The 24,827-nt window shown below is 39.9% G+C and overlaps 1 protein-coding gene and 2 long non-coding RNA genes across 3 annotated transcripts in view; 1 reads left to right on the top strand and 2 right to left on the bottom strand.

Moving 5' to 3' along the window:
• Positions 1–24,827, bottom strand: part of LOC310737758 (obscurin-like) — a 380,181-nt gene that overhangs the window by 108,145 nt on the left and 247,209 nt on the right. Inside the window, exons 15-17 of the mRNA XM_083562347.1 lie at positions 8,749–9,090; positions 1,720–2,040; positions 505–846 (exon numbers count right to left, since the gene is read on the bottom strand). Of these exons, the coding sequence (XP_083418473.1) occupies positions 505–846; positions 1,720–2,040; positions 8,749–9,090 (1,005 nt within the window). The remainder of the gene's footprint in view (positions 1–504; positions 847–1,719; positions 2,041–8,748; positions 9,091–24,827) is intronic.
• Positions 1–24,827, top strand: part of LOC310739326 — a 224,718-nt gene that overhangs the window by 104,018 nt on the left and 95,873 nt on the right. The gene's annotated exons all lie outside the window — the stretch shown is intronic.
• LOC310739259 lies at positions 14,769–15,343 on the bottom strand. Its single transcript, XR_014537321.1, has 3 exons — positions 15,271–15,343; positions 14,952–15,007; positions 14,769–14,846 (listed from the first exon to the last, which is right to left on the bottom strand). It is a non-coding gene; the product is annotated as an uncharacterized lncRNA (long non-coding RNA).

Below are 24,827 nucleotides of genomic sequence, written 5' to 3'. Positions count from 1 at the left end.
ATACCTTTCATCTTTTGTTCTTTCTGTAGAATCACAAGCAGGACTGAGATTCCAATCAGAAGTAACAGTAGAATTACAGATACAGTGATCACAGTGGAAGCTGAAAATCCTGGAAGAGAAACAGTCACTTTTATGTTCATTCTGTACATTCATAAGGGATCAAATTCACCAAAAATCATGTAGTTAGAGTATGTGTGTGATGTGCATCTGAGCAGAATCACCTCCTGGAGGAGAAGCTGGAGAAGGATCATACAATGATGATGATGATGAAGGTTGTGTAGGTATTGAGGTTGAAACTGTGGCATGTGGATCTAAAGCAGTGAAGTATTTAATTCACTAATCAATAACATGAAGTAGGTGAATCTATTAAATGCAGTAAAGATGCAACACAATACATTTTACACTTTGTAATACATTATACATACATTATAAATACATTTTGTAAGTTTGGAGCATCAGAAAAACCGTATGATGAACATGGAAACAATGTGGAGACAAACTTACCAGTAACTGTCAGGTTGATCTGTGTAAAATAAACCTTGTATCCATGATCAGATGTCCAGGCTGCTTCAGCTCCACACCAGAATTCACCAGAGTCCTGCTTAGTTACATTTCTAATACTCACAGTGAAGATTTGTTCTGTTCTGTCATCATACAGGGAGAATTTCCCCACATTTACATCTTTTCTACTTTCTTTAACAGATTCATTATAAACACAAGCAGCAGGTTGCAGCCTTTTGCAGAGAAACTTGGGGCCACTCCTGAGGGATTGTGGGTATTTACAGCTGATGTTCAAATCTCCTCCTACATGGACAGTCTTACTGATGAACTTCTCATAGAACAGATCTGCAAATCACAACCAATCACATCAGTTTATATGTATATAAACTATATATTTATACAGTATATTTACAGAGTAATCTGGAAGCAACATGTTTCATCTGCTAAAACACAAAATTATAGTTTGTTTTCTTCTCTAACATTCAGCTTCAATACAGTGTAGGTCAGACACACTAACAGCACACGTGTATGTTCCAGTGTCCTTCACTGTTTAGTTTTGTTGGTATTTGAGTAAAACACCACTGATTTGTTCTGATCTAACAGAAAGATTTTGGTTTGTCTTTATATTCATCCTCATATCTGCACTTAATGCTGATTCCTACCCCTGTATACGCACTCACTTCTCTAGAGCCTGAGCTTCCTGTAAAATGTTTAAATCATGTTCAAACAATTACAACTGTAATGAGGTAACTTATGGTGAAAAAAGGCAGGAGTGAAATATCAGACAATCAGAACATTACAGAGTAATCAGAAACATAATAAAGTGTCTAAGCAAGAAGGTAAAGAATATAATGAGCAAAGACGACATGCTCAGATACACACATTGTAATGAAACGTCTTGCAAAGATACATGACACATGAACTGATATAAATATAAGAAGTGACTAAATGTAGAATGAAAGTTTAGTTTGCAGGTTGGTTTAATTTGCTGTTTTAAATATAATCAGGAATTTTAATTAAATGCACAGAAAAATGATTAATATTTCACGCAGGAAAAGGGAACATGTTTTAATGTCAGTATTTGAATAGAAGAGTAAAAAGTAAAAAATATGTTAAAATGATAAAGTTTAGAACTGAAGTGTGATAACTTGGTATTGTGTCTGCTAATGACACTAGAGCTTTGTGAAGATAAACAGAATGCAGTGTTTGGAGACTCACCTTTCTTTACTTTCAGTTCCACTGGTGTGTAAATGTCCTTTCCCAAAGATTTATCAACTCCACACTGATACGTCCCAGTGTCCTCTACAGTGATCTCTCTGATCATCACACTGAACTCTGCTGATTTGGTGTCATCAAACAGTGAGAATCTTCCTGATGTTACCCACATGTTTTTATATCCTGTCTTAATTAGATTAGAACAGCCTGGCCATGAACCCTTACAGAAATATTTTGGGTTTTGTGTGTATTCTGTATCATACTTGCACTTGATAAGGACTCCTCCTCCTGAATATCCTGTTACTTCCTTGGAGTCTCCTCCATCTAACAAAACAACAAATATCCATCTGAGCAAAACCTTCCTTCATGTAACACTGCTGCTGATAGTGAGGATTATTATAAAGTGTATTTCTTTACCTGAGATCAGGCAGAAGGTGAAGATGATGAGGAGGATCTTCATCCTGAGGTCACACACAGATCTTCACACCAACTCCACTTCAGAAAGATATTAAAGCTCCTGTTCTGCTACACACTGTTACTGTCTCTGTCCTGCTCTGTGAATATGCTGCATCTTTAACAGTGTCTTAACCAGTAACTGAAGTCGTACCCACTTCCCCTTCTATATTCATGAGAAAGAGCTGTTCAGGAAGTGTATGTGTGAAATATGTATGAACTACATACAGTAAACATGAAAAAGGGTTTTAAATCTATGACAAAAAAAACAGCCTTTGGTCAGTTCCAGTATATAAACAATCATAAGAAGGTGTATGAGTGTTTAATATCAGGGCATGTGAGCATTTTCTATGTGTTATTTTTCCTCTCAGTGCTCCATGATTACATTTACTCAGGAGATTTTTTTTACTCCATGTCACTGTGGACTTTCTACTGCCCTCTAGAGTACAAGATGGTTAACAGCAGAATGAGAGAGCAGGACTGTGTTTGAATAATAACAAAACAAATTCTCTGCTGTCCGTCTGAACACGAGGGGTGTAACACAGTGACACTTTCTGTATCTGTATCTAAGTCTACAGTAAATCTCTACACAGCCCTTCTGTACGTCACTGAAGATAAGGGGATCTGCTAAATTCTGTAAATATGTAATATAGATGCTGATATAATATTACATTGTGGTGTTTAAGCTTAAAGTTTGTGCTTGAACATTTTATTTATTAAATTCCACCAGTCATGATTCAGTACTTAATATTTCAGCTCAGTATTCATCACCATTGTTCCTCAACACCTGATCAGCAAGCTGAGCTTGTTGGACCTGAACACCTTCTTATTTATTTATATTTTTTTGCCATTTTTAAGACTCACACAGAACTCAGATTTGCTTGTGCATGTAATACGTTGCACTGTCTTTTGTGTGGGATCGTGGGTATTTGAGGAGTAGAGTAAATTTAGATAAGATTATTTTATTTGCATCTGAAATATGCAAATCAAAACTGTTATATACAGATGTATCCAAAGACCTAAACACATATCAGCTATATACATCTTAATAAATTAGAGTATCATTAAAAAGTTGATTTATTTTAGTAATTCAATACAAAAAGTGAAACTCGTATATTATATAGATTCATCACATACAGATTTATTCAGAAACACGATTCCAAAAAAGTTTGGACACTGTACAAATTATGAATAAAAAAGGAATGCAATAATTTACAAATCTTATAAATTTATATTTTATTCACATAAGAATATAGATAACATGCCAAATGTTGAAACTGAGACATTTTGAAATGTCATGCTAAATATTGGCTCATGAAATCCAAAATGAGCCAATATTTGGCATGACATTTCAAAATGAAGGGTCTTTTTATACCCTCTCAGAGTGGCAGGGTCTCTCACAAGTCAAGATGGGCAGAGGATCACCAATTCCCCCGATGCTGCGGTGAAAAATAGTGAAGCAATATCAGAAAGGAGTTTCTCAGAGAAAAATTGCAAAGAGTTTGAAGTTATCATCATCTACAGTGCATAATATCATCCAAAGATTCAGAGAATCTGGAACAATCTCTGTGCGTAAGGGTCAAGGCCGGAAAGCCATAATTGGATGCCCTTGATCTTCAGGCCCTTAGACGGCACTGCATCACATACAGGAATGCTACTGTAATGGAAATCACAACATGGGCTCAGGAATACTTCCAGAAAACATTGTCAGTGAACACAATCCACTGTGCCATTCGCCGTTGCTGGCTAAAACTCTATAGGCCAAAAAAAGAAGCCATATCTAAACATGATCCAGAAGCGAGGGCATTTTCTCTGGGCCAAGGCTCATTTAAAATGGACTGTGGCAAAGTGGAAAACTGTTCTGTGGTCAGACAAATCTAAATTTGAAGTTCTTTTCGGAAAACTGGGACATCATGTCATCTGGAATAAAAAGGATAATTAATTTAATTTCAATTCAAATCATTTTTTTTTGTATAGCACTTTTAACAATGAACATTGTCTCAAAGCAGCTTTACACAGATAATGTGGTGATTATAAGTGAATTTGTTCTTTATAAGTTTGTCCCTGATGAGCAAGCGGTGGCGACTGCGGCAAGGAAAAACTCCCCGAGATGGCATAAGGAAGAAACCTTGAGAGAAACCAGACTCAAGAGCGGGGGTGGGCAATTCATTTTTATAAGGGGCCACATGAGAAACCTGAATTGTGTCGGAGGGCCACACCAGCGATAATATTTTAGGGATGCAGCGAAATGAAAATTCTTGGCCGAAACCAAAAATTAGGAAACCAAGGCCAAAACCGAAACACCGAAAGAAAAGATTGTCAATTATTAGAACCATTGCATTTATGGCTATGAGTGTGTACTAACCTCACTAAAATCAATGCATTGCAATTCAAAGGATAAATCAATTTACAAAAGTTTTTTATTTATTATTATAAATTATTGTTATTTATTTGTTACTATTCATAGTATTGACAGACAGACAGACAGCGGTCAATTATTATCAACAACGGTCTGTTAAACGAAAATAATTGACCGCCGAACGTTTGGAAGCCCATTCAAGTGAATGGAACGTTCTAATCTACAGCATTAAGAAGAGCCGTGTAATAAATAATATTATATTATAATTATTATTATTTTCAGAATCCACAGGGAATGTTTCAAAGATCAACCCGTCGATCCACTAGAGACCACTGATCTAAGGCAATGAATTCCATAATTTTTTGTGTTATGCCTTTTGCTCTGGCACCATCACTGGAAAACTTTCTTGCCTTTTCAAAAACGTCCGCAACAGACGGAGTGCGCATGCTCGGATTGAATTTACTTTTCTGCGCCATGTTCTTCTCATATTTAGAATGGCAATCGGGATGTTTGGATTTCAGGTGATAAATTAAACCTGACTTGGAGAAACTCTTTGCAGGTACACCCCCTCTTGAAATTTCAGCATTGCATGTTTTGCAAATTGCTATCCAATATTTCTCTGAGATATTGAAATAAGTCCACACCGCAGACATGTTGGCTTTTATCCAATTAACCGTGTGGCTGCACTTTTTTATTGCGTCATTACAATTGTGTTTCTGCCGTGTTGTTTCTGTGATTTAGGTATTTTGGCCGAAAATTTTCGGTGGCCGAATTTTCGGTGCATCCCTGTAATTTATGATTGGCCTCACGCGGGCCGGACAGGGACGTACAAAGGGCCGGATGTGGCCCGCGGGCCTTAGTTTGCCCAGGTCTGCTCAAGAGGGAACCCATCCTCATCTGGGTTGCACCGAATGTCCATTTGTAGCAGATATACGATGTTGCGGGGTACAGTGATGGTGATCAGAAGCGAAAAATAGTCCTGAGTCAGTGTAGCAGACTGTTGACATTAACTACAGTCCAAATCCATCCTCAAAGCGCCCGTTCTTACTCCGGAATTTCATGGACCCACCCAAGGCGTTGATGAGAAACCGTCCCAAACTGCACAGAGTGGCCTCCAGTCGAAGAGAACACAATCCAGAGGCAGGCCTGGACGAAGTGCGAAGATCCACGGAGGGGAGAGAAGCAGGAACAGTGTTCACTGGAAACTAAGGAGCATGTTTAACTTGACCGAGAGCGAGAGAGAGAGAGAGAGAGAGAGAGAGAGAGAGAGAGAGAGAGAAGGGGTGACAGGAAGAGAAGGATATGGATTATTAAGTGTCCTTACTGTTGTATGAAAGTTAATATCACTGTGCAGTTTGGACTCCGGCAAGACTCGCTATAGCAGCATAACTAAAAGGGAGAACCAGAAGGTAACAGCGACATGAGGGATCTCTGGGATAAGAGACGACCCACCACACCACCATCAACAAACCTGAGTGAACGTGTGAATGTGAGGGGACGACAGCATACAAATATCCCAGTTCACCAAACACTCAATATCCATGTTCCCTCCAGATCTGCTCCTTTACCTAAGAAAAAATCTACTGATCAAAGGCTTGACTGAATAAATATGTTTTCAACCTCGACTTGAACACTGAGACTGAGTCCCGAACACTGATTGGAAGGCTGTTCCATAACTGTCGGGCTTTATAAGAGAAAGATCTGCCCCCTGCTGTAGTCTTTGTTATTTGAGAAACCAACAGATAGCCAGCACCTTTTGATCTAAGTAGGCGTGGAGGATCATACTGGTAAAGAAGTTCACTCAGATACTGTGGTGCGAGACCGTTAAGTGCTTTATACGTCAGTAGTAGTATTTTATAATCAATGCAACATTTGATTGGGAGCCAGTGTAGACTGATTAAAACAGGGGTGATGTGGTTATATTTTCTAGATCTAGTGAGGACTCTTGCTGCTGCATTCTGAACTAACTGAAGCTTATTTATGCACTTACTCGCACACCCAGACAGTAAAGCATTACAGTAGTCTAATCTAGAAGTAACAAAAGCATGAACTAGGTCTTTGACAGCCGTACACGCTAAAACAGAAACACCATCCAGAGATGCTACGTAATCTGAAAGTTTGCTTTTATCTGCATGTGGTCCTAATAAAAGTACTTCCGTCTAATCTGAGTTGAGCAGAAGAAAGTTATCAAGCATCCACTGTCTAATGTCCTTTACACACTCCCCAACATTGTTAAGGTGATCTCTCTCATCAGGCTTTGTTGAAATATACAACTGTGTATCATCAGCATAGCAATGGAAGTGAATACCATGTTTATGTATAATTTCACCAAGAGGCAGCATATATAAAGAGAAAAGCAGTGGGCCTAAGACAGATCCTTAAGGACAACACACGTTGTTTTCAGCGCTCAGTTCAGAAGCCTGCATCTCTGATGGTATGGGGTTGCATGAATGCGTGTGGCATGGGCAGCTTACACTTCTGGAAAGGCACAATCAATCCTAAAAGGTATATCCAAGTTCTAGAACAACATATGCTCCCATACAGACGTCGTCTCTATCAGGGAAGACCTTCCATTTTCCAACATGACAATGCCAGACCACATACTGCATCAATTACAACATCATGGCTGTGTAGAACAAGGATCCGGGTACTGAAATGAAGAGCCTGCAGTCCAGATCTTTCACCCATAGAAAACCTTTGGCGCATCATAAAGAGGAAAATGCGACAAAGAAGACCTAAGACAGTTGAGCAACTAGACTGGAAATGGGACAACTTTCCTATTCCTAAACTTAAGCAACTTGTCTCCTCAGTCCGCAGATGTTTGCAGACTGTTATAAAAAGAAGAGGGGATGCCACACAGTGGTAAACATGGCCTTGTCCAAACTTTTATGAGATGTGTTGATGGCATGAAATTTTAAATCAACTTATTTTCCCTTAAAATTATACATTTTCTCAGTTTAAAAATGTCATGATATGTCATCTATGTTTTATTCTGGTATTCCTGTATTCAGGACCAGAAACATTCATAAAGATTTGACACGCAATCTAAGATGGCAGGAACTCTGGACTTGAAGCTTTCTAAATAATACAGAGAAGCAAACATTTTGTCAAATGCTTTATTAATTGACTACATAACTCATTTCGCTGTGTATTCACTGCATTTTATTAAAGATTTGGTGTTTCTACATGTAACTATCATGATTTTGGGGTAAGAAGAAAAAGATGTGATGTATTCTCCATCCAATAATTTATCCACATAAAGCACTGTAAATGACTGAAGTATATTCACATGAGTCCTCATCCTTAATGTTTATAACTGCATCATTAGAGCTGGTGGAATTGCTGTACATAATCACTGTTGTGTACATCAGACCTTCAGCAGATTTCTCCCCCTCATAGTCACACACTGCAAGAGGAACCTGAAAGAAAAGAGAAATAGAATAAACATATACTCATGTTTTTACACTTTGCTTTTTTTCCCACCCCAAATTAACATGCAGAGTGATGAAGAAAATTACCGCTTTGTCATTTCCAGATTCTTGGTCAGAACGACTACAAAATGAAGCTGTAGTACAAATAAAACCTGCTGAAACACAAGAGGTCAAATAATAAGTAGTTATTACTGTTTATTTTTGTAACAGTGTGTGTTACAGTGTGTACAGATAAAAGTTATAAAATGTTTATGGTGGTGAATTTGAAATTATAGTAAAATTTAACATGATTAAACAGTAAATCAAGCACTACATGTGTTTTTAGTGGATTAACAGAAACCCTTTAAAATTGTAGTGGAACTTGAACTTAGCCACAAATCTGCATATAGATGGATATGATACACACAGAAACTCAGTGTTCATTAATTCATTTATTTGATTCAACAATTAATTACGTCATAAATTAATTTAATAATACATACATTTTCAGTAATTAATCTGGTCCCATTAATCACAGGGCAAAACTAATAAAGCGATTTACCTTGTATATTGCATCTCTTTTGTAAAATCACAAAAGGGATTGAAATTCCAATCAAAAGCAAAATTACAGACACAGTGATCACAGTGGAAGCTGAAAATCCTGGAGGAGAAACAGTCACTTTTATTTACCTGCTGTAAATTCATAAGGGATCAAAATCTAGTTAGGGATCACCAAATGTAGTTAGTGTATGTGTTATTGATGAGACAATGTTGATGCAACAATGTGTTTCCATGTTTCTACAAACTCACCAGAAACTGTCAGGCTGATCTGTGTAAAATAAACCTTGTATCCATGATCAGATGTCCAGGCTGCTTCAGCTCCACACCAGTATTCACCAGAATCCTGTTCAATTACATTTCTAATACTCACAGTGAAGATTTGTTCTGTTCTGTCATCATACAGGGAGAATTTCCCCACATTTACATCTTTTTTACTTTCTGTAACAGATTCACTATAAACACAAGCAGCAGGTTGCAGCCTTTTGCAAAGAAACTTGGGATAATTCCTGAGGGATTGTGGGTATTTACAGCTGATTTTTAAATCTCCTCCTACATGGACAGTCTTACTGATGAACTTCACATAGGACAAATCTGCAAATCCCAACCAATCAGATCAGGTTATATGTATACATTAGACATTTATACAGTATATTTACAGAGTAATCTGGAAGCAACATGTTTCATTTGTTAAAACACAGAATTATAGTTTGTTTTCTTCTCTAACATTCAACTTCACTACAGTGTAGGTCTCTGTTTCATCAGACACACTTACAGCACACGTGTATGTTCCAGCGTCCTTCACTGTTTAGTTTTGTTGGTATTTGAGTAAAACACAGCTGATTTGTTTTGATCTAACAGAAAGATTTTGGTTTGTCTTTATATTCATCCCCATATCTGCACTTGATGCTGATTACTACCCCTGTACAGTGAGAGCCATTATTCACAAATGTTTACCAAGAAATCCTGAAGGATAATGTCTCTCCATCTGTTCATGACTTCAAACTGAAGCGAACTTGGGTTCTGCAGCAGTGCAATGATCAAAAACACACCAGCAAGTCCACCTCTGAATGGCGAAAAAAAAAAAAAAAAAGAAGACTTTGACGTCGCCTTTTCCTGACCTGAATTCTATTGAGATGCTGTGGCATGACCTTAAAAAATGTGGTTCATGCTTGAAAACATTCCAGTGTGGCTGAATTACAACAATTCTGCATAAATGACAAAAATTCTCCACAGCGCTGTAACAGACTCAGTGCAAGTTATTGCAAACGCTTGATAGCAGTTCATGCTGCTCAGGGTGAACCAACCAGTTAGGTTAAGGGGGCAAACACTTTTTCACACAGGGCCATGTAGTTTGGGATTTTATTTTCCCTCAATAAAAAAAACCTTCATTTAAAAACTGCATGTTGTGTTTACTTGTGTTATCTTTTACTAATATTTAAATCATGTTCAAACAATTACAACTGTAATGAGGTAACTTACGGTGAAAAAAGGCAGGAGTGAAATATCAGGCAGACAGAACAGTACAGAGCAATCAGAAACATAATGAAGTGTCCAAGCAAATAGGTAAAGAATATAATGAGCAAAGACAACATGCTCAGATACACACATTGTAATGAAAAGTCTTGCAAAGATACATGGCACATGAACTGATATAAATACAAGAAGTGACTGAAAGAAGAATGAAAGTTCGGTTTGCAGCTTGGTTTAATTTGCTGCTTTAAAAATAGTCAGGAAATAAATTCAAATGCACAGAAAGATGATTCATATTTCAGGCAGGAAAAGGGAACATGTTTGATGTCAGTATTTGAACAGAAGAGTACAAAGTAAAAAATATGTTGAAATGATTTAGTAATGAATATGAATGAATATGAATGTGTGATAACTTGGTCTTGCATCTGCTAATGACACTAGAGCTTTGTGAAGATAAATAAGATAAGACAGAATGCAGTGTTTGGAGACTCACCTTCATTTACTTTCAGTTCCACTGGTGTGTAAATGTCCATTGCCCAAGATTTATCAACTCCACACTGATACGTCCCAGTGTCCTTTACAGTGATCTCTCTGATCATCACCCTGAACTCTGCTGATTTGGTGTCATCAAACAGTGAAAATCTTCCTGAAGTTACCCACATGTTTTTATCTCCTGTCTTTATTTGGTCAGAACAGCCTGGCGATGAACCCTTACAGAAATATTTTTGTTTTTCTGTGTAATCTGTATTATACTTGCACTTGACAAGGACTCCTCCTCCTGAATATCCTGTTACTTCCTTGGAAGCTCCTCCATCTAACAAAACACCAAACATTTATCTTCCTTCATGTAACACTGCTGCTGATAGTGAGGATTATTATAAAGTGCATTTCTTTACCTGAGATCAGGCAGAGAATGAAGATGATGAGGAGGATCTTCATCCTGAGGTCACACTCACAGATCTCCACACCAACTTCACTTCAGAAAGATATTAAAGCTCCTGTTCTGCTACACACTGTTACTGTCTCTGTCCTGCTCTGTGAATGTGCTGCATCTTTAACAGTGTCTTAACCAGTAACTGATGCCATGCCCACTTCCCCTTCTATATTCATTAGAAAGAGCTGTGGAAAGAGCTCAGGATGTGTGTGTGTGTGTGTGTGTGTGTGTGTGTGTGTGTGTGTGTGTGTGTGTGTGTGTGTGTGTGTGTGTGTGCGTGTGTGTCTGTGTCTGTGTCTGTGAAATAAGTGTGAATTGCAATAGAACAATACAAAATATTTTTGACAGAAAACAGCCTTTGTAAACAATTATATAAATGTGTATAAGTGTTTAATATCAGGGCATGTGAGCAATTTACTGGATATTTATTACTCCAAGGCACTGTGTACTGTCTACTGCTCTCTACAGTACTTTTTAGAGGTTAACCGCAGAATGAGAGAGAGCGGGACTGTTTGATTTATAAAAGGTTCAGAAAATTTCAGAGATCAGCTTCTTGCACAACAAATTCTCTGCTGTTCAGTGTGGGCACTAAAATACATGATAATGAAGCTGTGGCTTTAAACAATCAGATCTGCAGTGGGTAAACTGGGGCTATCTAACAGGCATATAATAATGGTGGCATTTTCAAATCCTTTGATTGGATGGATACAGAGCGCACTAGTCAGAGCTCCCAAACCACATCTGTAGCAGGCTACGCAAGCTGAAATATATTTCTGCAGCTAATAGATGTTTTTTGTATTCCACAATGGCTGACAGAGGAGAAGAAATTAATTTGGTTTCAAATACAGTTAAAGGGCCATTTTTAAATTAACTTCTCAAGAAAAGCTGGACATTTGTCTAGAATTGACACAAAAAACACACAATTAGCCTTTATTAAAAATTGCAAGGAAACCCGCAATCCCCAGGGCTTGTGTGGTCTAAGAACTCAAAGGGTGCTACAAAAATGCATGGAAAAGTCAAGATCATTTTATGATGTTAATATTAATGTTTCTGCTAAAGTTGATGTATGTGGTGCAGGTGTAGCTGCAGTGAAAGGGGACTTGTTGAATTGCTTTAGTAATACATTCATTCTGGCTGCATGAGAGAGACCTGTCTGTGATACAGCGCTCTGTTATACTGCGTTTCTGTATGATATTGATGTAAATATTTCTATAACCGTGGTGTAAAATGCACAGCCTGCCAATGCATTTCACAGATGCATCAATAAATTAATCAATAAATACATCTTTATATTGGTTCAGCCAATAAAATACTTAAGTAACATTAAACTGCAGAAACTTATTGTTCATTATTTTATTGCATAACAAATGTAACAGTGCCTAATCAATTTCTTCACAAAAACAACAACTTTATATATGTAAAAGATCATATCATTATACTGTATCCTGTAAAAAGAGGCACTGATGTCAATACAAAAAAAATTATTCAGGCACAAAGAAATGCACGCAATCTGCAACTATTATATACTGTATATCTTTTCCTTAAACGGAACCTGTCTATTAATAAAAAATGAAATTGTCTGAACTAAGGAAATTCATGGAATTAAGTGGACTACAGGTGTGGTAATGTCACTTCTCAGTCGGGCCAACAGGTGGTACATAGTAAATAATGAGAATATTAGATATATGATTGAAATAAATGAATTATGAATTATAAATTCTAAAATACATATATGAGTTACATATATATAAAAATTAGAGCAGTACAATTTTTGTATCAATGTGGAAGAATATCTGCTCAGGTTATCACCCTATTTCCCTCATTAAAGCTGTTTTCTTAGTCAGGCCCACAACAGTGCATCATGTCAAGAAATCTATCACCAGGAAGTCTATTTGTCCAGAAACAAATAACAGAAATCCACAGGAAAAAAAGGGGAAAACTAAATCTTCTCAGGAATACTAAAGCAAAAGCCTAGCCCAGCCCAAAACCCTTTATTAGAAAAAAAACTACACACTGAAAAGGACAATGGAACATTTCCCTTGGAAATACAAGGGAACAAAACTGTTGTTTAAGTAAGCGCTTTATGCGGGGATCTGTGCAGTCATGAGCTTAAAATGCAAGCAGAATTCCGACTGTGTGTTCCTTCCTGCCCTGCTTCAGCCGATGTGTTGTTTGCTTAGCTTAGGAGCTTGCTTAGTCGGTTCGAGAGAGTGCCAACTGTTATCATTTTTGGCCGTGCGGCCATGCATTCCCGGAGAACGCTCTCCGAGGTAAGCGCTCTCACTCGCGGCACAGGTCCCGCTTTTGCCGAGGTGAAGCTGAAGGTCGTGGGGCTTGTAGGCCAACCTAGCAGAAGGCATGGAGATGGATGAGTCCTCTCCTGCTGGGCCGAGCTCCCAGGGAAAGCATCACTTCGGCGGTTCCTTCTTCCGGCACGTGTAACGCGGTGCTCATGATTTCTTCCGACAAAGAGGGAAATTTTTCGAATGCTAGCAAGCCCACGGACTTCTCACAGCCTCAAGGAGCTCCTGTTTGTAGTGACATGTGTCGTTGCTAAGCTAGTGATAGCTTGGCTCGATGAGTAGTGGAAGCAACGCGTTTCCTGCAAGCTGGAGGAGCATTTCCTGCATTCCGTAGCACAGCCTCTGCCCCGGGGCCTACCGTTGTATTTTTTTTCCCGACCAGGAGTGTAGTAGGTTGGGAAAAAAAACCCAAGGCCCCCAGGGTGGGGCCCGAGCAGGTTCTAGTCTTGGAGCAAGAAGTACGCATCCTCCTGAGGCAAGGGGCCATCAAATTGGTTCCTCCCTCTGTCAGAGAGTCAGTCTAATACGACCAGTGCTTTGTTGTTTAGAAGAAGGACGGCGGATTGAGGCCGATGGTATGGGACTTGGGCGTGGTATGGGACTTGACCGTGCTGTGGGCAGTATTGTCTCCCACTCGGATTGCAGCCATTCTCACAGCAGTCAGGAGAGTGAGAGAAGGCCAACCACTCACTGTAAGGCCAGAAGGACAGAGGGTTCTCCCGATGGGGCAGCCCACTCCGTACTATCAATGTTTTGAGGCGAGCTCTTTAAACCTTGGATATATGGAGGGAACACGCGTTCCTGTCTCAAGGCCCCGTCCTGGGAGCACCTTGTCGTCGCATAACGCTAACGACAGATGCATCCCTCATGGGGTATGGAGCGGTAACGAGTGACAACCGTACTCCCTGCATCCCTGAAAGTGCTTACCTTCTCTTTCCTCAGAAGCTAATGTCGCTACCATCGCTCAGCCGTTTTGTACCTTCCTGGTTTACGCAACGCCGGCCACCGATGACGACTTGCCCATTGGGCGGATTTTACACGTGATTCAGAGCGTGGACAACGCGGGGGCGTTTTGATGCAGCGTCTTGTTCCCTCAGGGAACTACGGTTACATACGTAACCTAGAGACATTCTATACCACAACTAAACCATCTACATCTTTTTGCTTCACATTGTTTGGGAGATGGAAGATGGGAATAAGCAGAATAAATATCTAAACAAAACAGTACATTTCCAATGACACAGAGTTAAAATTATGAAAAAAAGAGTCAAATTAATCACCATAACTGACTGCATTGTATTCACTTGGCAAAAAAAAGTCTGTGTTATTACATCATTAGAGCCGGTGGTGATGTGGTGTAAAAACTGTTGCTACATCAAACTTTCTTCTGTTCTCTATCAGAGGGACTTTAGTGTAACTGAACTGTGGAGTAAAAGTCCTGATCAGGGGGGTTTGTGAGACCTTAAACAGTAAAATAAACAATAGGATTGCAGGTCTGTGTTTGCATAAACAGTTTGAGGAAGCTCAGAAGGGAATATGTGTAGTTGAGGAGTAGCGTAAATGGCGGAATATCTACTGTCTGAGGCAGAAAGCCATCTGGTGTCTTTAATCTCCTCATACTCACAGAGAGCAGGAGGAACCTGATAGAAACGGAAACAGACAGAAATAAATAAATAAGTTTTTCACCCCAATTTGTTTCTTAATAAACTTTGGTAGTAATAAAACTCAGTGATAAAGACAATCACCTCTTGGTTGTTCCCTGTGATTTGGACAGAAGTCCTGTGAGAAGCAGCTGTACCTCCTTAAACAGCAGTCAAGTCGTCAAAAAATTTTATAATTGTTGTTATTGTAATGTTTTATTGAGTTTTGTTTGGAAAATCAATTAGGAATCATCCATTTCCAGTAAATTCTTTAATTATTCCATTACAGGACATCATACATTCACCTACCAGTATGCCTTTACAAGGTCAACCTGAGTTTAAGATTAAATACTGGACACTGGAACTGTGAGACAGCAAAACTACCTGCTGTGTGTGTGTTTTTTTTGTGTGTATGTGTGTATACATTTCATCTTTTGTCCTTTTTGTAGAATCACAAGCAGGACTAAGATTCCACTCAGAAGTAGCAGCAGAATTACACATACATTGATCACAGTGAAAGTAGAAAATCCTGGAAGAAAAACAATCTCTTTTACATACATTCTGTACATTCATAAGGGATCAAATTCACCAAAATAATGTAGTTAGAGTATGTGTGCGGTGCACATCTGAGCAAAATCACCTCCTAAAGAAGAAGCTGGAGTACATACAATGATGATGATGATGATGATGATGAAGACAAAAGTCGTGAAGGTTGTGTAGGTATTGAGGTTAAAACTGGGGCACGTGGATCTAAAGCAGTGAAGCATTTAATTACATAATGAATAACATGAAGTAAGTGAATCAAATAAATGACTGATAGCAGTACAGATGCAACACAATACATTTTACATTTTGTAAGTTTGAAACATCAGAAAAACTCTATGATGGACATGGAGACAATGCAGAGACAAACTCACCAGTAACTGTCAGGTTAAATAACATGTAATAAATAACATGTAAGTGAATCTAGTATGTAACTAATAACAGTACAAATGCAACACAATACATTTTACATTTTGTAAGTTTGTAAGAAAAACTGTATGATGGACATGGAGACAATGTGGACACAAATTTACCAATAACTGCCAGGTTGATCTGTTTGAAATAAACCCTGTATTCATGATCAGATGTCCAGGCTGCTTCACCTCCACACCAGAATTCAACAGAATCCTGCTCAGTTACATTTTTAATACTCACAGTGAAGATTTGTTCTGTTCTGTCATCATACAGCGAGAATTTCCTCACATTTCATGTTTTTTTTTTTTACTGTCTTTAACAGATTCTTTATAAGGACATAAAGCAGGTTGAAGTCCTTTGCAGACAAACTTGGTCTCACTCCTGAGGGATTGTGGGTATTTACAGCTGACATTCGAATTTCCTCCTACATGGACCGTCTTACTGATGGACTTCTCATAGAACATCAAACAGTGAGAATCTTCCTGGAGTTACCCACTCGTTTTTAGCTCCTGTCTTTATTTGGTCAGGACATCTCAACCCTGCCAATTAATCCTTACAGAAATATTTTTAGGTTTTGTTTGAATTTTCTATCATACTATCACTTGATAAGGACTCCTTCACCAATATATCATTCACAAGTGCAATGCAAAATTCTTTTAAATTTCTTCAAAATTCAGTTCTCCAGAATTAACGTCACTAAGGATATTTATTACTCTATTTATTTGATGCAAGTGTGTACTGCTTTACTGCCCTCTAGAGTCCAAGGTGTGTAACAAATGGAGAAAGATTTAATTATTCCGAATGCCACAGAGTATGGACGATATGTGTGTGGACATACACTAGAGCAGTGGTCCCCAACCCCTGGGCCGCAGACCGGCACCAGTCCGTGGGTCATTTAGTACCGGGCCGCACAGAAAGAATACATAACTTACAATTTTTCCGTTTTATTTATTATCTGATTATGAACAATGTTTTATTTTGGAAAATTACCGGAATCTCTCTGCCACATCTGTCTATGACTCACTCTTGATGCATGTGAAGATGCCTCGGTCACATGTCTTACCAACATCCGCTACCTTCCTAAAGGGGCTGCTCCGGCCGCTAACAGATAATACATTACCGCTAAATTCAATCCCCCAAGCTAGCACTTTTATTATTCATATACATTATATCATTTTACTTTGTTGTATTTATCCACCACACCTTAAAGGCCGATCCCTGTAAATATTGTCCAACATTAAACCCGGTCCGTGAAAATATTGTCCAACATTAATCCGGTCTGTGGTGCAAAAAAGGTTGGGGACCACTGCACTAGAGGTCTCAGTGACACTTTCTGCATCTGCCTTCACATGAATAATTTACATATACACACACATTTGCATGCAAATATTTTCCCTAATTAAAATTTATTCTGCAGATTCCAAATGTACTATTTGTACACAGGGAGCTCAGTGGTTAAAGTGCTGGGTTACTGATCTGAAAGTTAGGGATTCACCGGTATTGCCAAGCTGCCACTCTTGGGCCCTTGAGCAAGGCCCTTAACCCTCTATGCTCCAGGGGTGTTGTATCATGGCTGACCCTGCGATCTGATCCCAGCTTCTGGGCAAGCTGGTATATGCGAAGAACGAATTTCACTGTACTGTAATGTATATGTGAAAAATAAAGGCTATTCTTTTCTATTCCAACAGTGCACAGTGTAACAAATTGAGTCACCCAAGTATGAACAATATTGAATCTAAATTCAATAATCAATAATTAAACGATTTTTTTTTTTGTGGACCTACCAAAATTGATTGGCTGAAAATAATATCAATTAACCTTAAAATGAACAACCTAATAGTGAACATATGAGACATGCCAGTAAACAAATATATTTTGAGTTTTAGTTTTGTATTTAGTTAATTTTTTGTATTAAGTTAGTTTTAAATAATCAGTCAGGAATCATTAATTTCTAGTAAATGCTTTATACCAGTGCAATTCATTACATTGCACATCAACAGACCAGCTGTATTTCTGTGAGACAGAGTTGCATTACTTCTGCATAATCATTGTTTAGTTACACAACACTAAATGTGTTAAACATTTTGTAATGTCCTTTGAGTGTACATCTTTCATCTTGTGTCATGTCTGTAGAACCACAAGCAGGACTGCGATTTTAAACAGAAGTCCTAGAAGCAGTAAGGTAGAAGCAGTGATGGCTCGGCCATTACCATCTAATATTAAGGAATTACAAAGGTTCCTGGGTTTTGTGAACATCTATCAATAATTTATTTGAAATGGCAGGTCTATTCATTACATTTCCATTGTTGAGATGTGTGGTAATAGTTTCTCATATTCAGAACTGTTAATGCAAACTGTGGTCCTGAGCTATTGTAGTAGTAATATTGATTACAGACCAAATCCATTCACAAGTTCTTGAGTTACTCAGTGACTTCTTGAATCTTTAGACTGTAGATGTGGAACTATCCCCAGCTGCACAGAGTGGTATCCAATTGAAGAGAACTCCATCCATGTAGGGCATCAGGATGACTCAGGCAGATCAGAAGAGAGGAAAATGACAGGAACACTTGTCACTGGTACCTCAGGAACATGTTAACTAGACAGACAGAGAAAGAGAGTGAGGGAGAAAGAGTGAGAGACAGAGAGAGAGAGAGAGAGAGAGAGAGAGAGAGAGAGAGAGAGAGAGAGAGAGAGCAGGAGGAAGGGAGAGAAGGAGAGAAAAGGGGTTAGGGTTAGGGTTAGGGTTAGGGTTAGGCTCAATCCAACAAGCCCACTCCATCAAACTGTCCACCTAACAAACAATGCATGTCTTGCACCACATCCATAAATCTCCTCGTTGGCCTTTCTCTTCCTCCTTTCTGACAGCTCCATTCTCAGCATTCTTGTACAGACAAACCCCATATCCCTCCTTTGAACATGTCCAAACCAACTCAATCTTGTCTTTTTCACATTAGTCCCCAAAACGTCCTACATGCGCTGTTTCTCTAATAACCTCATTTCTAATCCTGTCTATCCTTGTCACTCCCAAATGAAATCTTTGCATCTTCAGCTCTGCTGCCTCCAGCTCCACCTCCTGTCTTTTAATCAATGCCACTGCCTCTAAACCATATAACATCGCAGGTCTCACCACAGTCCTATACACTTTTCCTTTCACTCTTGCAGGTACCCTTCTATCACAAATCACTCCTGCCACTCTTCTCCACCCACTCCACCCTGCCTGCACTATTTTCTTCACTTTTCAAACACACTCTTCATTACTTTGCACTGTTGACCACAGGTACCTGAACTCCTGAACTCACACACATGTACTCTGTCTTACTCTTACTGACTTTCATTCCCCTTCTTTCCAGTGTGTACCTCCACCTCTCCAGGCTCTTCTAAACCTGCTCTCTACTCTCACCACAAATCACAATATTATCCGCAAACATCATAGTCCACAGAGACTCCTGTCTGACCCTGTCCTTCAACCTGTTCATCACCACTGCAAACAGGAAAGTGATCAGAGCCAAACCTTGATGCAGCCCAAACTCCAGTCTGTCGTTCCTACTGCACACTTCATTGCTGTCACACTGTCCTTATACCTGTCCTGCACCACCCTCACATACTTCTCTGACTCACCTGACTTCCTCATACAACTCCTCTCTCGGCACCCTGTCGTACGCTTTCTCAAAATCCACAAACACACCATGCAACTCCTTCTAACCTACTCTATACTTCTCCATCAACATTCTCAAAGCAAATATTGTGTTCTCAGCATGGAACAATACTGTTGCTCACAGATGGTCACCTCGTCACTCAGCCTGACTTTCACTGATCTTTCTCATAACTTCATGGTGTGACTGATCAACTTTACTTCCCTGTAATTATTGCAGGTCTGCACATCTCCCTTATTCTTAAAGATCAGCACCAGCACACTCCTTCTCTATTTCTCAGGCATCCTCTCACCTTCTAAAATCCTGTTAAACAATCTGGTTAAAAACTCCACTGCCATCTCTCCTAAACATCTCCATGCTTCTACCGGTATGTCATCTGGTCCTACTGACTTTCCACTCTTCATCCTGTTGATCACTGCTCTCACTTCCCCCTTACTAATCGTTTCCACTTCCTGCTTCACCATCTTCACATCATCCAACCTTCTCTCTCTCTCTCTCTCTCTCTCTCTCTCTCTCTCTCTCTCTCTCTCTCTCTCTCTCTCTCATTTTCCTCATTCAACAGCTTCTCCAAATATTCTCTCCATCTTCTCACCTCACACTCCTCACTAGTCAACACACTTTCATCTCTATTCTTTATTGCTCTAAATTGTAGCACATCCACCGAGCCTCTGTCTGACCTCTTCCCTGAACCTCACACTACTGTCTTCCTCCTTCAGTTTCCACCATATTATTCTTCTTTCAGTCTTCACTCTCCTCCTCTTCTTCCACACCTTCAAAGCCATCCAACAGACCACTATCTAATGCTGTCTAACTACACTTTCCCTTGCCAACACCTTATAGTCTCCAATCTTCTTCAGGTTGCATCTTCTACATAGGACATAGTCCAACTGTGTGCTTTTTCCTTCACTCTTATATGTTAACCACTCCATTTCCATTCTTTAGCAAGATCTACCTCCATCTCCCTTCCACATTCCTCTTTTTAAAGCCATACCTACCAATTACTTCCTCATCACCTCTATTCCCTTCACCTACATGCCCATTAAAATCTTCCCCAATCACTAATCTTTCTTTCCTAGGTTTACTCTTCACCACTTCATCTAACTCACTCCAGAATTTTTCTTTCTCCTCCATTTCACAACCCACTTGTGGAGCAAAGGCACTGATAACATTTATCATCACCCCTTTAACTTCCAGCTTCACAATTATCACTCTATTAGAAACTATTTTCACCTCCACTACACTCTTACTATACTCTTCCTTCAGAATCACCCCTACACCATTTCTCTTTCCATCCACACCATAATAGAACAGTTAAAAAGGTTGCACAAGTTTTGGGTTTACCAACCCAAACCTCCACTCTCCTCCACTTCTCCTTTCCCTGCTGTCTCTGTAGATGTCTTCCTTCTCTCCTTCTCCTCCAGCCAAGAGTAGCCTAATTTCCACTGGTACTCTGATGGCTAACAATACCTGTGGCAGTCGTTGGTAACCCGGGCCTCGACCAATCCAGTAGGAAATTCTGGTTCGTGACTGTCAGGGATCCTCCTGTCACGCCTCCCTCCGAGGCTCTCTCTCAGCCTCTCCCGGCGCTAATCGCCGGCACCTGTTACTCAGTTCCCGTTTTCACCTCACTCGTTGTCGGATTTACATGGTTACTACAGTGATCTACCGGACTCCTGACCGCCAGCGTTCCCCGCTGGTTCCTGCTCCTGGTTCTGGAGGAACGGATTACACTCATGATCCTGGATTATGCTTTTGTTACGGATTATATTTTTTTTTACGGATCACCTTGTACCCGCTTTCCCGATTTACCCCGCATTGCGGTTCGTAACACTTCTAAACTCCGGTTTTGTATCTGCACGTCAATAAAGAATGATTGAGTTTATCCCGTTCCCTTCGCGTGGTCACTGTCCTGACAGTGACCTGCATATTTGATTTGGGAAATGTTTTATGCTAGGCTGGGTTGGACTTTATTACTAACCTCCCAATTTATTAGTGACATTATAACATCATTGATGACATTGGTGACATTATCATAATAATCATATTGTTATAATGTCATAATCTTTTATCTGGTAACATCATTATATGTTATTTTATGGTGCAATGTGCAATGAGGGGCAGTATTAGCTTTAATTTGCCACTTTTTAATGACACTCATACAGAAGTCAGATTTGCTGGTGCATGTAATTCTTTGCTGTCAGAAACATTTTAATGAAGCTTCTGAATAAATCCCAGTGTTTAAGTGGTTAAGAAAAACCTGAAATGTATATTGGGAATCGGGATCCGAGACACCGATTTCTTTCTCAGCGACTTGCTTTTTCCGTTTATCATTGTCACCTCTGACTTATTTAGTATACAAGGCTAAATCTGGATCTCTGCAAAGTTGCTTTTTGATAGATTCTATTAAAAGCACATACAAATAAAAATCCAAATTATAGCATTTCTTCAGTGGCAGAACATCAGGACCTGCAAGGCCTTCTCTAATGGCCTAAACACTATCAGAACCATTGACTTTATAATATTTTTTTTTACAGTAATATAAAATAAATTATTCCCAATAGTCTAATTTCTTCATTACAAAACTTTTTTTTTTTGGGTTTAAGGGCCTTGTTTAGGTGAAAAGGAATGGCAGTTTGGTGTGGCTGGGATTTGAACTCGAACTTTGGATGCAAAGTCCAGTGACTCAACCACTAAATTACCACCTCCCTATTTTCTCTTGGTTGGTCTGCTTCCAGGAGTGTATGTTTATGTTAGAGTTCTGTCCAATTCTATTTCAGACAACATGTTGCCAGAGTCAAGGAAGATTGCTGTAAGGCCTTCAGAATCAGCACCTGAAGCCTAAAATACATGAGAATGAAGCTGTGCTTTTAATCAATCAGATCTGCAATGTGTAAACTGGGGACATCTAGCCATCACATCCTTTGATTGGATGGCTACGGAGCGCACTAGTCAGAGCTCACAAACCACATCTGTACCATTCAACACAAGCTGAAATGTACAGCGGGGAAAATAAGTATTTGACACATCAGCATTTTTATCAGTAAGGTGATTTCCAAGTGGGCTATCGAGACAAAATTTTCACCAGATGTAGCTATCAGGCCAAATATTGAATTCATACAAAGAAATCAGATAATTTAAGTATACAAGTTGAGTCATAATAAATAAAGTGAAATAACACAGGGAATAAGTATTGAACACATGAAGATAACAAGGTGCAAAATGGCATAGAAAGCCAGGAGATCACCTGAAATCTGTCAGTATTGAGAGAGGAACCCTGCTCCCTATCAGTACTAATTTATATCAGCTGCTTTAATCCGAATTGATGGCCTATAAAGGCTTCTCATTACCCAGGAGGCACACAGGAATACATCAGCTCGTGTGCCCGGTTTATCCGGCTTCTCACCAGGGAACTAGGGATGGTCACCGCAGATCTCCACCATCTCTCTCCCGCTCCCGAGAGCACGGGTCCGCTCCAGTGTTTCCCGGAGAGCTCGCTTCCGCACCAGAGTTTCCCAGAGTGCTCCACCCCAGGTCCTCTGGGGGATCTCCACCCTGCTCCAGGCCCTCCAGGGCGGCTCCGCTCTGCCCCAGGATCTCCAGGAAAACACAGCTCTGCCCCAGGGCCTCCAGGTGAGCGCAGCTCTGCCCCAAGCTCTACTCTGCTCCTGGGCTCCTCAGAACGCTCCACTCGGCTCCAGTGTCCCACCGAGTGTGCCGTTGCATCATCACCTGGCTGCGAAGAAGACGTTGAACCGGCACCTGGCCGCAAAAAGGAGGTCGTACTGCCTCCGACTGCCTATGACGGTTCCTCTCCGGGCGACGTAACACTTCCAGGTCCCTCGGAGGATGACAAAACATCCCCGGTTCCGTGACGGTTCTGACCAGGTCCCTTTCGACCCTGGACGGACACTGGGGTCCTCCTCCGAGTGCCCTGGCCCTCCGGGCATCTGTGGGTTTTGGCCGTCAAGTGCCGCCCCCTCGGGGGGGTGATATGTCAGGGATCCACCTGCCACGCCCCCTTTTGTGGCTCTCATGCTTCCGCTCTCCCAGGCTTAACCACGCACACCTGGGGCTCGTTGTCACTCATGCCTCCGCTCTCTCTGGAGCTTCAGGCTTAATGACGCACACCTGAGGCTCATCATCACTCCACCCCGCTTCTACATAAGCTCCTCACTTTCACTCCCTCCCTCGTTATTGAATGTGTGGGTTCTATGTATGTAAAAAACTGTCAAATGAATCACCATAACTGACTGCATTGTATTCACATGGCAACTCTTTTTTATAAAAAATAATCTGACACTGCATCATTGGAGCTGGTGGTTGTAATGTGAAAACTGTGTACATTAACTCACAAACGTTCTGCTGTTCTCTCTATCAGACGGACTTTAGTGTAACTGAACTGTGGAGTAAAAGTCCTGATCAGGAGGGTTTGTGGGAAATTTAACAGTAGAATAAACAGTAGAATCACAGGGGCTTGCAGGTACCTCTGTGTTTGCATAAACAGTTTGAGGAAGCTCAGAAGGGATTGTGAGTAGTTGAAGAGAAGTGTAAATAGTGGAAAATCTAGTTTCTGACTCAGAAAGTTGTCTGGTGTCTTTAATTTCCTCAAAATCAGAAAGAGCAGGAGGAACCTGATGGAAAAGATAGAAAGAAATATAAAGGTTTTTTTTTTTACCCTAATTTGTATGGAAATAAACTTTGATATTGAATAAACTGTGATAAAGACAATCACCTCTTGATTGTTCCCTGAACATTGGACAGAAGTCCTGTGAGAAGCAGCTGTACCTCCTTAAAACAGCATTCAAGTCGGCAGAAATTAATTTTATTTTAATAGTTGATTTCAGTTTGGTTTGTAAAATTAATTACAAATAACCAATTTCCTGTAACATCTTTAATTAGTCCATTACAGGACGTCACACATCCACCTACCAGTATGACTTTATGAGATCAGATATGTAGAGCAGGAACCTGAGTTCGAGATTAAAAGCTGGACACTGGAACTGTGAGGCAGCAAAACAACCTGCTGCACCACCTGATCATGAACCACTCACACATTTGATAGTGTGTGTGTGTGTGTGTGTGTGTGTGTGTGTGTGTGTGTGTGTGTGTGTGTGTGTATTTATACCTTTCATCTTTCGTCCTTTCTGTAGAATCACAAGCAGGACTGAGATTCCAATCAGAAGTAGCAGTAGAATTACACATACAGTGATTATAGTGGAAGCTGAAAATCCTGGAAGAGAAACAGTCACTTTTACGTACATTCTGTACATTCATAAGGGATCAAATTCACCAGAGTCATGACGTTTTAGTACGTGTGTGATGTGCATCTGAGCGGAATCACCTCCTGAAGAAGAAGCTGGAGTAGGCTCAT

The sequence above is a fragment of the Silurus aristotelis genome, assembly GCF_946808225.1.
Source record: "Silurus aristotelis genome assembly, chromosome: 2".
NCBI classification, from domain to species: domain Eukaryota; kingdom Metazoa; phylum Chordata; class Actinopteri; order Siluriformes; family Siluridae; genus Silurus; species Silurus aristotelis.
This window is presented reverse-complemented; position numbering and strand designations above follow the sequence as displayed.